At 36.0% G+C, this 15,234-nt stretch overlaps 1 protein-coding gene across 1 annotated transcript; it reads left to right on the top strand.

Moving 5' to 3' along the window:
- Positions 1-6,903: 6,903 nt before the first annotated feature.
- Positions 6,904-14,550, top strand: LOC131801340 (uncharacterized). Its single transcript, XM_059119890.1, has 2 exons — positions 6,904-7,075; positions 13,989-14,550. The coding sequence occupies exon 2, from the start codon at positions 13,990-13,992 to the stop codon at positions 14,428-14,430; it is 441 nt and encodes a 146-aa protein (XP_058975873.1). The 5' UTR covers positions 6,904-7,075; position 13,989; the 3' UTR covers positions 14,431-14,550.
- The last annotated feature ends 684 nt before the right edge of the window (positions 14,551-15,234 follow it).

The following is a 15,234-nucleotide window of genomic DNA, read 5'->3' as shown; positions in this document are numbered from 1 at the left end:
TAGCGCAAAGTGGCCATCAAATATGATTCTAGACCATGCATTTCCACAATCAATAAAATTTTTCAGAACTACATAAAATATGGCATTTTACATTAAACGTTCATAATTTTAAATAAGTCAATTTTTTTTCGGGCCAACGTCCATACCTTTTTGGGAAGTGCGAACAAAGGGAAATTTGAAATTTTTGGCTAAGTCAATGTTCTTTGGTGTACACTTCTAGACTTTTTGGAGACTTGGGTCCAAATGATATGTATATTTGTATTGGCCATAGAGAATATATAAAGGGTGTTTTTATAAGCCCGATAGAACTTTAAATTGTAAAAAAATAACACGAAAATTAAATTTTAATCAATTTTTTTATTCGAAACATGAATAAGTGACATTAACATTTGAAAATGATTTCTGGCATATGGGCACCGCGGATGTTCTTGACGAAGTGCGTTCTAGACGTCCAATTTTTGGCCCCTTTTTCGAGCAAATTTTTTGTGTTACTTTTTACAATTTAAAGTTCTATCTAGCTTAAAAAAAATAACCTATATAAACCACGTATTTCGATAATCGTTAAAGATTTTCAGAACTTTAAAAATATGGAATTTAATTTGACGTTTGCAAAACTTTGATTTGAATTTTCTGAATTTTCTTTCCAACCAACTTCTAGCTCGAAGATTTTTTTCCTTTACGTTACACAGATTATCCCTGTCATCTAAAGAAATGCATTAAATAAATATATAAATATATACCACTTACCACACTAAGATAATTTGAGCCAAATAGGATGCACCTTTATATTTTACTGAGCACTCCGCTTCGGATTTCTGTTGAATGGTTTTTGAGTTAATTGCATACATATGTTCGTCGACAAATTTTACCAAGGTAAACATGGTGTTGCTGAAGTGGGGTGTACTAAAAAATTTAATTAGTTATTCTAAGCTAAAGAAATATATGTGTATTGGCCAAATTCTAAAGCAAAATTTAAAATTTCGTCTTTTAACACTAGCTCTTGCTCCTTTTGTAAAAATGTGTTCTCTACTTTTCATAACAGTACTTTAAATAGAATGACGCCAAATAGTAACGGGATTTGTCTTAAACCGTTAAGTTTTTACTTCACAACTTTACGTATATGGCTATCTCTCTTTTTCCAATGCAATCATAATGGCTAGCTTAAATTTGTCTATTCTTGTAGTTTGGAGTACAGAAATTGCATGAAAAATGTCAAAAATCGATTAAAACTTCATCGAGTTTGCACTGTTCCATGCATATATAAAATGATACATATAGAACTCAAATGCAGAATTCTCTGGAATTTATTTATTAATTATGTTGGACTACACCTAATGTTGTTACTCATTTAATTCACAAATATGTATTAAAGAATTCAACACTTATATTTCATATCTGTTATTTTATACGTGTGTGGCTGAAATTTACAATATTTACAGAATTAACAGGGCGTTGATCCCCTTTTTATCACAAAAATATATATTTTAACCACGGCTATTGGGAAAAACACTTACAAAAAATTGGGAGGTCGGGTGTAAACTCATCTCGTTCCAAGATCAATGTATGTAAATTAAATTACTTACCTTCAAAATTTCATTGACTTTCGGGTGCAATACATAGTTCATTTAAAAATTCAAAGGCCTCGTTATATTTCGCAATTAGGCTATCCTCCAAAAACTTTCAGAATTACTTATATAGTATAAGAATACGGTTTTCACTTTCTTTGTGGCTTCACTTTAAATGGCTATTGCAATTTATCCGACGGAACTTTTTCTATACAATTATTACTCCCCGAACGTCAAAAAATATGTGAATATATTATTTGTCAGGAAAAAAGTAATTATGAAAGAAAATATATAAAATCTTAGCACACACTTTTATTAAGACGCGAATAAAAAGTTACATACTAAATTAATAAAGAGACTTCATACAAAAGACGAGTTTGTTTTCTATAACATCCACCATACTATAGAGGGTGTAACTCCTCGAAATACTCATGTTAGACTCCACAAAGTATGTATATTCTGGCTCAGCGTATTCTAAATTGATTTATCGATATCCGTCTGTTGTAAACACGCTATCTTTCGCATTTGAAGTTCGCAATAGGTTCTGCAGCATATAACACAAAATTGCACATTGAGGTCCACGTCTTCGTTTAGCACCCATATAACAGTACCTCCCGATATTTGGTATTTTGATGATTTAAGCGACATTAGTTGATATTAAAGCCTTTGACAAAAAACTTCCTATGCAGGTCCACGTCTCCGTGTAGCCCCCCGATATTCGAAATATCCATAATTGTAACCACATTTATCAATGGAATTACCTGAAATTCTACACAAGGAGTTCTTTGTGAGTACTTTACTTTTTGACTTTTGAAGAAAATACAGTTGCTCTTTTTTTCTGCATTTTAGTTCATAATTCAAGTCATCTTCTTGAAATTTTTATTTAACAGCGTTAATTTCGACTTGTTAGTATTGGTTTTTTATGGCTTGTATAATGATATGGACCTGGCGTATTTGGATTGTACGAGGCGTCGAATTTTAGGCAAACGCTGTAAAGCATAAAAGCCTAACTTTTTATACCCTCCATTACTATGTTGATCAACGATAAAGGAGAAAGGACATACCGAGAATCTCAAATATCAAGTTTTAGCTAATTTGGTTGAATATTATTGACCAATATTTTTTATAAGTATCTATTCTCCTAATTAACATCAATTTTTGCATACATAATGCCATGGTACAATAATTTACAAGGTAGGGTAAACTTATGAAATCAATAAAAAACTACTCTGAATCTAGATTATTGTTTCTTAAATATTATTAATACCAATTGCAACTAGTTATGTCGATTATTTTCCATTTCCCCAGTTTTTAATTCGAGAAAAAATCTTGAAAAATGAGTGGAACACGGAGTATTTATTCCACTGTCTAGTTGGTTACGTGATTACAGTTTACATTCATCCCAATTGTATGAGGTTTATATGGTGGAATTGAGAAGGTAAATGCATTTCAAATAAGCAGTTCCATCTCTGCATTTTCTGTAACTTGATCATTAGAAATATTCAAAATCAATAAAAGAAGATAAAACAACATAAAATCAATAAAAGAAGATCTATTGTCCTCCGTGTCATATTCCGTTCAAATAAAAAAATGTCTCATCTGAGTTATTGAGTTTATATTTGTGTTTGAAACGAAACTTACAATAGTTATTTAACATTAAAATGCCAAATGGACAATTTAGAAAAAAAAAACTTGGAAAAGTTGTAAATTATTGCAGGTTCTGGAGCAGACCAAATGTTTATAACATTGAGCTGAATACATACAGATATAAAAAGTAGACATATATGCTTTGGCATGCAATCAGCACTCGATTGATATAAGTAGTAGTGTAATTCCAAACAACCGAGTGTCAGGTAACCAAATCGTCTTCATTGTCTTTGTTTCGAATACGTTTGAGCAAATGATCGAAGAGAAAAAAACATAGGACACAACGCATATTTGTTTATTCATAATTTGAACTAAACATAGAGAGATATCAAAAGTCTGGATTCTTGACCAGGCGCTAAGAGAGAAGGCATATGTTTATCCCTCTTACACCTGTAAAAAACAAAAACGCTTAATTTTTGGTTAATTTTATTTCGCTCTCCCGTTCTCTATACTCGGTATGATTCGTGGACTGTATAGATGGTGATGATGATGTTATGCTTTGCAATTAGAAGAAAAAAGAAGAAAACGATTACTTCTTTTACCAACAGCTCGTTCGTAATCCGGTACGAATGCACCAATGGTTGCGCCAATGCGGGGAAAGATGCAAAGCTCAAACCAATAAATAAATAAAAACACAATAGGGGGGTTTTAGTTTTAAGAATAATGGCAAAGGCCGTATTTATTAATAATAATAATAAATAATAGTTGGTAAGACAGATTACCTGATTTGCACAATAGCGGGGGAGCGCGACTTCGTATCGAGCGATAGAAGAGACGAGAGTAAAAACCAACGATCAAAACATGAAGGAAAGTAGAGGCTTTGGCGCCATTCGCCACTCGTTGAAATCTGTTTACATTTACGTTGACAGATCTAAACAAGGTTAATCATTTACAAATTAATTATGCGTTAACCCATTGTTAACGTTACAAAACAATAATTACCAATATAAATTAAACACCATTATTATAATTATTATTACTATTATCGCAATATTATTACTAAGTTCGCAATAGGTTCTACAGCATATAACACAAAATTGCACATTGAGGTCCACGTCTTCGTTTAGCACCCATATAACGGTACCTCCCGATATTTGGTATTTTGATGATTTAAGCGACATTATTCACCGAAATTGTTCAAATTGATATTAAATTATTCGTAGTTGATATTAAAGCCTTTGACAAAAAACTACCTATGCAGGTCCACGTCTCCGTGTAGCCCCCATATAACAGGGCCTCCCGATATTCGAAATATCCATAATTGTAACCACATTTATCAATGGAATTACCTGAAATTCTACACAAGGAGTTCTTTGTGAATACTTTACTTTTTGACTTTTGAAGAAAATACAGTTGCTCTTTTTTTCTGCATTTTAGTTCATAATTCAAGTCATCTTCTTGAAATTTTTATTTAACAGCGTTAATTTCGACTTGTTAGCATTGGTTTTTTATGGCTTGTATAATGATATGGACCTGGCGTGATTGGATTGTACGAGGCGTCGAATTTTAGGCAAACGCTGTAAAGCATAAAAGCCTAACTTTTTATACCCTCCATTACTATGTTGATCAACGATAAAGGAGAAAGGACATACCGAGAATCTCAAATATCAAGTTTCAGCTAATTTGGTTGAATATTATTGACCAATATTTTTTTATAAGTATCTATTCTCCTAATTAACTTCAATTTTTGCATACATGATGCCATGGTACAATAAAAAAGTAGGGTAAGCTTATGAAATCAATAAAAAACCACTCTGAATCTAGATTATTGTTTCTTCAATATTAATAATACAAATTGCATCTAGTTATGTTGTTTATTTTCCATTTTCCCCAGTTTTTAATTCGAGAAAAAATCTTGAAAAATGAGTGGAACACGGAGTATTTATTCCACTGTCTAGTTGGTTACGTGATTACAGTTTACTTTCATCCCAATTGTATTAGGTTTATATGGTGGAATTGAGAAGGTAAATGCATTTCAAATAAGAATTTCCATCTCTGCATTTTCTGTAACTTGATCATTAGAAATATTCAAAAACAACATAAAATCAATAAAAGAAGATCTATTGTCCTCCGTGTCATATTCCGTTCAAATAAAATAATGTACCATCTGAGTTATTGAGTTTATATTTGTGTTTGAAACGAAACTTACAGTAGTTATATAACATTAAAATGCCAAATGGACAATTTAGAAAAAAAAAACTTGGAAAAGTTGTAAATTATTGCACGTTCTGGAAAAGAGCACGGAGGACAATAGATCTTCTTTTATTGATTTTATGTTGTTTTTGAATATTTCTAATGATCAAGTTACAGAAAATGCAGAGATGGAAATTCTTATTTGAAATGCATTTACCTTCTCAATACCACCATATAAACCTCATACAATTGGGATGAAAGTAAACTGTAATCACGTAACCAACTAGACAGTGGAATAAATACTCCGTGTTCCACTCATTTTTCAAGATTTTTTCTCGAATTAAAAACTGGGGAAAATGGAAAATAAACAACATAACTAGATGCAATTTGTATTATTAATATTGAAGAAACAATAATCTAGATTCAGAGTGGTTTTTTATTGATTTCATAAGCTTACCCTACTTTTTTATTGTACCATGGCATCATGTATCCAACAATTGATGTTAATTAGGAGAATAGATACTTATAAAAAAATATTGGTCAATAATATTCAACCAAATTAGCTGAAACTTGATATTTGAGATTCTCGGTATGTCCTTTCTCCTTTATCGTTGATCAGCATTGTAATGGAGGGTATAAAAAGTTAGGCTTTTATGCTTTACAGCGTTTGCCTAAAATTCGACGCCTCGTACAATCCAATCACGCCAGGTCCATATCATTATACAAGCCATAAAAAACCAATGCTAACAAGTCGAAATTAACGCTGTTAAATAAAAATTTCAAGAAGATGACTTGAATTATGAACTAAAATGCAGAAAAAAAGAGCAACTGTATTTTCTTCAAAAGTCAAAAAGTAAAGTATTCACAAAGAACTCCTTGTGTAGAATTTCAGGTAATTCCATTGATAAATGTGGTTAAAATTATGGATATTTCGAATATCGGGAGGCCCTGTTATATGGGGGCTACACGGAGACGTGGACCTGCATAGGTAGTTTTTTGTCAAAGGCTTTAATATCAACTACGAATAATTTAATATCAATTTGAACAATTTCGGTGAATAATGTCGCCTAAATCATCAAAATACCAAATATCGGGAGGTACCGTTATATGGGTGCTAAACGAAGACGTGGACCTCAATGTGCAATTTTGTGTTATATGCTGTAGAACCTATTGCGAACTTAGTAATAATATTGCGATAATAGTAATAATAATTATAATAATGGTGTTTAATTTATATTGGTAATTATTGTTTTGTAACATTAACAATGGGTTAACGCTGTCAACGTAAATGTAAACAGATTTCAACGAGTGGCGAATGGCGCCAAAGCCTCCACCTTCCTTCATGTTTTGATCGTTGGTTTTTACTCTCGTCTCTTCTATCGCTCGATACGAAGTCGCGCTCCCCCGCTATTGTGCAAATCAGGTAATCTGTCTTACCAACTATTATTTATTATTATTATTAATAAATACGGCCTTTGCCATTATTCTTAAAACTAAAACCCCCCTATTGTGTTTTTATTTATTTATTGGTTTGAGCTTTGCATCTTTCCCCGCATTGGCGCAACCATTGGTGCATTCGTACCGGATTACGAACGAGCTGTTGGTAAAAGAAGTAATCGTTTTCTTCTTTTTTCTTCTAATTGCAAAGCATAACATCATCATCACCATCTATACAGTCCACCACATCATCTCCTAAACATCATCACCGTGTTTCTATCAAAAACAATCAGGTACGTACAGTGAAAAAAGTGCCAATGAATTTAAATAAATAATATTCTTGAAGAGAAAAAAAAAATATCGAAACAAATTGTGTAAAAACAACAACAATCGCGTCGTTGATATTCTTTGTGGCCGTCTTACAACGCGTCGCATACCCCGTCCTCTCCGTCTAGTTTGCAAATATTGTTTTGCCGACGGCAAATTGAAAATAAAGAAAAATCAAAAAAAAAAATGAAGAAAAGTGTATTTTTAGAATTTCTGTTGAAAATAATATATTGTTGTGCGGTGTCATTTTAGTATGCATCAAATTCCCCATCGATTGGTATAATTGAAATTTTAAAATTGTTAAATTTTTTGCAAAATTGCATTTTTAATATTTAAAATATTTTTCACAAATCACCCTCAAAAAATACACTTACTTCAATTGCATTGGTTTTGTTGTAATTGGTACAGCCATAAAAATCATACGGTTAGTATCGTTGCTTAGTCGGTCAGCCGCTTTACACACATATACGTACATACGTTTGGTATTTTCTGTTGTGTTACAGGTGACCCTTGATAAACGCAACGTAACATATTTTACAGGTGAACCTCGATAAACGGACCAACATAAAATATTAAAATTTTATTTTTTGTTTATTATTGAATGATAATTGGGTGTTAGAAAACGACGTTTTTCGAAAATTAATTACGCGTACATCCTACAATCGGTCAATACGACTTTTTTAAATAAAAAGTGTTAAAATTGATATTTTTCGTTTGGAATTTCAAAATTTTAATTACTTTTGGAGATTTTAAATAAAATTTTTATTTTTTAAAGTTTATTTTTTGAGAATACGCTACATTTGGTAGTTTGATTGCCTAAATAGTAGGTTAACTGTGGAAATAAAAATAATAAAATCTCAATATTTTCGGTAGAAAATAATAAAAAATTGAATATTTTGAATTGTTTGTGCGCGAAATACGTTTTTTTGGAAAATTACACAATTTAACAATTTTTTATTATTTATTGATATTTCTTTGAATATATATTTGAAATTTTTATTATTTATTTGAACATTTTCACATATTTTTCATCGTATATTTGCATTTGGTTGCTAAATATCTCATCGGAGATGACAATTTTGGTGATTTTAGACCGGTTTTTTGATATTTCACTATTGTGTGAGAGGTTCAAGGCATTTATTTCTCGGAAAATTTCGATTTCTTTGGCCCTATATTCCGTTTTTGTTAGATTTTCGGAAGCTTTTCGGTATTTTTCTTGAACTTTGGAAAAACTCGGTTGATTTTTTGAAACTTTTGGAGTTTTTGTATAAACTTTTGTGTTTTCTTCGTATATTTTGTGAATAAGAATCAGTAATTCGTGGATTTTGTATAAATTATCTGAGCAAATCGTGCTTTAGACGTTCCCTTCTTGCTTTTTGTAGTACAAATTTCGGGAAATTTATTCACAAAGTCATTCACCCCAATTGATATGTTCACTAGAACTTCGGATGCGGTCATCCAGTTTAATGCTCGTTTCAATACGATGCGTGATGACCAGCTCGATATTCATGCGCTGCAGTCTCATCTTAGTGCATTAGAAAAACTTTGGACGCAAGCACAGGACAAATTTGAAAAGTGCTGTGATTATATGATGTCGTCAGTAGAGACGACGAAAGAAGTTATCGATGCGGTTGATCAGAAATACAATTCGTCATTTCAAATCTATGTCGACTGCCAGTCCGCAATTAATAGAAAGATAGGGCAATTCAAAAAATATCGTACTTCCTCTATCAATGGTAGTCTTTGTGGTTCGTTTGCTTCGTTGATAGAAACGCCGGGCGAGACTTCAGCTAAGTCGCCCATACAAAACTCGCAAGCTACGGGCAACAATTTGAGTACTTCGACTCATGCTTTCCGCGAAAATCATTCGCAGATACAAACTCCGCTTTCCTCTATTGTGAGAAATAATAGTGCCAGTTTTAGGACTACAGAGGAAGTTTCTCATTTGGATTGTGTCCATAACCTTGCCCTACCGCCGTGCGATACGGACATATTTGAAGGTGATTTCCACTCATGGCCAACATTTAGGGATTTGTTTACGGCTATATATATATTGTTAATGGTTGTCTTACCGACGTTGAAAAACTTTGTCATCTGGTTAGAAAGACTTTTGGTGAAGCTCGCGAGATTGTATCGAAGTTCCCCTTAATTAATCGTAGTTTCGAGCTCGCGTGGAAGGCTCTAGTTGAAACTTATGATAACTCTCGGCTTCTGGTTCATAACCAATTGAAAGTTTTGTTTGATATTCCGGTCCTCTATAGTGATACTAGTTCGGGATTAAAGTCGGTCCAACGTGGTATCAATCGATGCCTCTCTTCGATGTCCGTGTATGATGTCAATACGGAAAATTGGGATCCGATATTAGTATTTTTGTGTCTCCAGAGATTGTCAAAAATTACTCAGACTCTTTGGAAGCAGAGTGTTAAGGATAAATCTTCTCTTTCGTCCTGGAAGGACTTGGATGCCTTTCTCACTGAGCGCATACGTACGCTCATGTGCCTCCATGATATGCGTGCTACAGATCAGTCTAAGCGGTCAAATAATAGTAAAGTTCAAGCGCATCATTCAAATATCAGAATTCCGGAGCCACCGCGTTCTCCCCGCGCTTCGAAAGGTTCAAATTGTTTAATTTGTCAAAATCAGCGTCATAAATTGTATGACTGTCCCCGCTTTAAGAGTTTCACACCCGCTGATCGATACAAAGTAATGAAACGTCATCATCTTTGTATCAACTGTCTTAGGAACGATTAACGATTGTTAAGAATTGTGATAGCAAACGTCGGTGTTCGAAGTGTAACAAGTCCCACCATACTTTGTTGCATCGGGATGATATTACCTCTAGTAACTCAAATCGAACTTCCACAGTTACTAGCAATGCCCCCCAAAATTCGAGTGCTACGCCTTCGACTGTCCCCCCTAATTCAGAAAATTGCGTGCCATGCACATCCGCCGGTTGCTTGCCCCGACAAGTATTTCACGCCGCGCAGAACAAGGCTGTACTCTTAGGTACCGCAATGGTGAATATTGTTCATCTAGGTGTTTCTTTTGCTGCCAGGGCGTTAATAGATCCTGCATCCGAGTCCTCTTTCATTTCAGAGAGACTCCAAACTCGTTTGAAGCTCCCTGCGCGTTCTACGAATGATGTAATTTCAGGAGTTAGTTGTTCACTCTCGGCCACGGCTAATAAAGCTTGTCGTTTACAAGTTAGCAGTCCTTTCGACCCTTCTCTGAAATTGGAAACCAACGTTTTAGTTTTGCATGCCATTTCTGTAAATCTTCCCTCGTTTGTGGTTAATTCCGACTTAAGGTCACAAATTCCTTCGCTTGGCAGATGTTAACCTTATTGAATCTCGTCCCGTCGATCTGCTGTTAGGTGCTGATCTTTATCCAAAAATATTGTTAGATGGTTGTCGTCCCATTTTGTCTGGAGCATTGCTTGCTCAAAATACTGTATTTGGTTGGCTTGTTACGGGTCCTATCCCAGCCACACAAGTTCGAACATTTGCCACAACTGTCGATGTAGCAGAGGAAGACAAAATCCAACAGACCCTTTTGCGATTTTGGGAAATCGAAAAGCCTCCTAAACGCAAAATATTATCCCCATCGGACCGTTTTTGTGGGGAGAATTACATCCGGACTACTCGTAGGGACTCAAAGGGTAGGTATATCGCTACGCTGCCACTTAAATCTGAGATTAGCGCTATTGGGTATTTGGGAGATTCTCGCACGAACGTCCTCAAACAATATTATCGGAATGAGAGTTTTCTATTGAAAAAGCCTGAATTAAAACTAGTTTACGACCAGGTGTTATCGGAATATTTGGAACTTGACCACATGAGGCCGGTACCCGCAAATACTTCTATGGATGTCCTTTCGTGTTATCTACCACATCACCCCGTCATAAAACAGACCACGAAACTTAGAGTAGTGTTTAAGGCCTCAAATAAAACTTCGAATGGGCAGAGTCTTAACGACATATTGCACGTAGGCACAACGCTACAACAAGATTTAGTTCTTTTGATCCTCCGTTGGCGTATCTTCAAATTCGTGTTTAACTCGGACATTACTAAAATGTATAGGCAAGTTCGTGTAGATTCAAAGCATTCGCCCCTTCAGAGAATTTTGTATCGGAATTCAACAACAAAACAGGTCCTAGACTACGAACTACAGACAGTGACGTTCGGTGTAAATTGTGCACCATATTTAGCGATTAGAACGCTTCTTCAACTGGCCGATGATACTGAGTCAGAGTTTCCCCTCGCGGCGCATATATTGCGAAAATGTATGTACGTTGATGACGTTTTGGCAGGAGCTCACGACATCGAGACTGCATTGGCAGCTAGGGACCAGTTGATTAGGGCACTATCGTCGGCAAAGTTCGAGCTGCGAAAATGGACAGCAAATAATAGAGCTATTTTGGATCGCTTCCCCCCTGAGCATTTGGTAGATGCTCAGCTTTTATCGTTTGTAGAAGCTAGTAGTTCTAAACCCCTGGGTATTAGTTGGAATGCGCGTTTAGATTGTTTCTTCTTCGAAGTGAGTCCTATTGTCAATAAACACTTCACTAAAAGGGAAGTTCGTTCGGCAATCGCGAAATTGTTTGACCCTGTCGGTTGGTTGGCCCCTGTGATTGTTAGGGCGAAAATGATCATGCAAAAGATTTGGCTGGACAACATTGGTTGGGATGATCAACTTCTGGCAGCTACTGAGGCTGAATGGAGCAGTTTTGTCGAAACATATCCGCATACTAACTCGATTAGGATACCTAGATGGGTTCAATATGTTCCAGGATTTTCTGTTGAGCTGCATGTCTTTTCCGATGCCTCAGAAAAGGCATACGCGGGGGTAGTATATATACGTGTCGAGTCCCCCGATGGAAACATCTTCGTTAATTTGCTATCGTGCAAAACGAAAGTTGCCCCTTTGAAATCAATTTCGCTTCCTCGCTTGGAACTTTGTGGAGCAGTTTTAGCATCAGACCTATTGAAAACTATTGTGCGGGAAATAGATCTGGAATTTAATCAAATTTATTGTTGGACAGATTCGACTATAGTTCTTGCCTGGTTGAAGAGAACCCCCTCTACTTGGACGACCTTTGTAGCGAATAGGGTGTGTCGAATCCAAGAAAATGTTGGCAATTATAATTGGTACCATGTTAAATCTGAAGATAATCCTGCTGATTTAGGAAGTCGAGGATTGTCTCCGATAGAATTGTCCGCCTCCCCCCTGTGGTGGAACGGCCCTAGTTGGCTAGGTAAAACTAAATCGGAATGGTCTATTCGTGATCTGGCTCCGATTAGTACTGAAATGGAAATGCGCCCCGTTAAATGTCACTTTGCTTTCTTTCCGTCGACATTTAAAGAGATTTTGGAAGACTTTTCTTGTTTGCGTAGAGCTCTTCACTTCATTGTATACGCGTTTCGATTTATTCGTCAAAGGCATCCCCGGTATAGAAACCATTACTACTATCCCACTAGACGCATTTCCTCGGCAGAGATTATTGACGCACGTAATTATTGTGCAATTACGGCTCAAAAAATATATTTCGTCAGCGATTATAAGAATCTGTTAGACAAGAAGGCGTTAGATAGTAAGAGTTTGTTGGCTCCTCTCAATCCTTTCATAGATGACAATGGTGTCATGCGAATGAATGGTGGACTGGTAAATTCGCCCACACTTGCACCTTCGGAACGTAATCCTATAATAGTCCCCTATAGGAGTGCCTTTGCTCTACGGTTGGTAGAATATACCCACCAAAAATCTGTTCATGGTGATATCCAGTTAATGATGCGAACTTTGAGATTAGAATATTGGATTCCGCGTATGAAAAGTTTGGTTCGGCTGGTTGTTCGTCGCTGTAAAGTGTGTCTTCTGTTGAAGAAACGTGCTTGCAGTCAATTTATGGCTGCCCTTCCCCCTGAGAGAACAACTCTTAATCGACCCTTTACAAACACTGGCGTGGATTTCGCAGGTCCGTTTGATGTAAAATCGTATATGTGTCGGTCTTGTAAAATGACAAAGGGCTTTGTATATGTCTTTGTATGTTTCTCTACAAAGCCAATTCATTTGGAAGCAGTGTCCGATTTGTCGACTGCTAATTTTATGGCTGCGTTACATAGATTTATTGCTCGACGTGGTTGTCCCCATCCCCCCCATTCGGATAATGGAACAAATTTTGTTGGAGCATCGCGTGAACTTCAAAGAAATTTTAAAGATTTCCTCCAAAAAAGCGCTGACTCGGCCTCCTCGTCTTTATCCGACCAGGGCTTATCATGGCATTTTATACCTGCTGGTGCCCCTCACATGGGAGGGTTATGGGAAGCTGGAGTCAAGAGCTTCAAGTTACATTTGTAAGCAATCTCGAATTTTAAAATTCACGTTTGAAGAATTAGCAACGGTATTGGCTAGGATCGAAGCTTGTCTTAATTCTCGGCCGTTGTGTCCAATGTCGGATAATCCAGGAGAAATCGTTGCATTGACGCCAGGTCACTTCTTGATTGGTGCACCTTTGTTAGCCCCGCCTGAACCTCTCATCACAGAGCAACCATTAAGTCTAATTAATCGGTTTAGGAAAGTTCAGGCCCTTGCCCACCAGTTTAGTTTAAGGTGGAAAAATGAATATCTCAAGCAGTTGCATATGAGATATAAGTGGAAATTTCCCCAAAGATAAATGGCGATTGACGATCTAGTCGTTGTTCGTCATGATCAGCTTCCCCCAACGTCGTGGAAATTAGGGCGTATAGAAAATGTTTTTCCGGGCACCGACGGTCATGTTAGAGTCGCGGACGTTCGAACGGAAAACGGCCCATTACAAAGTTGGTCGTTTTGACCGACCACACTCCCGCAAACGAATAATATTGTTCTCTTCTCATTATATAGTATGTCGGTGAAAATCTATTCGGAAGAAGAACATTTGAATGTTGATGACGGTATTGACTACAATGAACCTCGGCCCACCGATCCCCAAGCTGGAATGTCGTCAGCTGCAGTGGAAGCAGCCCTTGCTGAGCCGATCGCGGCTGTAAAAATATCAGAACATGGGTCCGAATCCGATAAAGCGGATTCATCTGCGGCCCTCGCTGAACCGATGCAAACCGAGTCCGAATCCATATCAACGGATTCATCTGCGGCTCCGGTCCTTGATTCATCCCCCCAAAATGTTACATTACAAACCGAGTCCGGATCTTCGGGTCCATCTGCGGCTCCGGTTGCCACACCTCATTTGGAGGAGTCGGAAAATAATTTAAGGTCCGAAACCCATAAGGTTTCATCTGCGGCCTCACATAAATGTCGCCTTTGTGAAATGTCGGCTGACCGTTAGTTCGATCTATGACCGGAGTCAGTCCATTTCAATTGTGGCTGTGGTAACCAATTTGGACCATGCGCTTACGCCTACAGCGGTAATCCCCGAGCGCATTCGTGACTCATTTTTAGGTCTTTCTTTGGCAGATCCCGATTTTAATAGGCCTGGTCGGGTGGCCTTGGTATGCCAGGGTCGTAACTCATAGGGTGCAAGCGACGCCATATTTGGGTGGGTATTGTCGGGCATATGTAACATATAGTGTTACACAATGTTTTTTGAAAAAAATATGATATGAATTGAGAAATAAAAGAAAAAAAATTGAATTAAATTGAAAATGTATTAGAAAAAAAGTTGAAAAAAATGTATTTTTATTGTATTTTAGTTACAACATCTCAATATGTTGCAAGGTGGGCGGCATGTTTAATTTAGATTGGTAATTATTGTTTTGTAACGTTAACAATGGGTTAACGCATAATTAATTTGTAAATGATTAACCTTGTTTAGATCTGTCAACGTAAATGTAAACAGATTTCATATATATATATATATATATATATATATATACATATATATATATATATATATATATATATATATATATATATATATATATATATATATATATATATATATATATATATATATATATATATATATATATATATATATATTTGGTATTGGATGTAGGCTGGAATCCCACAACTTGTTATTTAGACCTCTGATGTTGTTTGTGGAAATGTAGTTTTGGAAATGCGCCCTACACTTGTACGAATGTTACTAAATAATACTAAACTTAGTAATACGTAAAGGAAAAGACTGCAA

Source organism: Musca domestica, unplaced genomic scaffold, assembly GCF_030504385.1.
Source record: "Musca domestica strain aabys unplaced genomic scaffold, Musca_domestica.polishedcontigs.V.1.1 156, whole genome shotgun sequence".
Classification (NCBI taxonomy): Eukaryota; Metazoa; Arthropoda; class Insecta; order Diptera; family Muscidae; genus Musca; species Musca domestica.
Note: the sequence above shows the minus strand (reverse complement) of the source record. Positions and strands in the feature narration are given on the sequence as shown.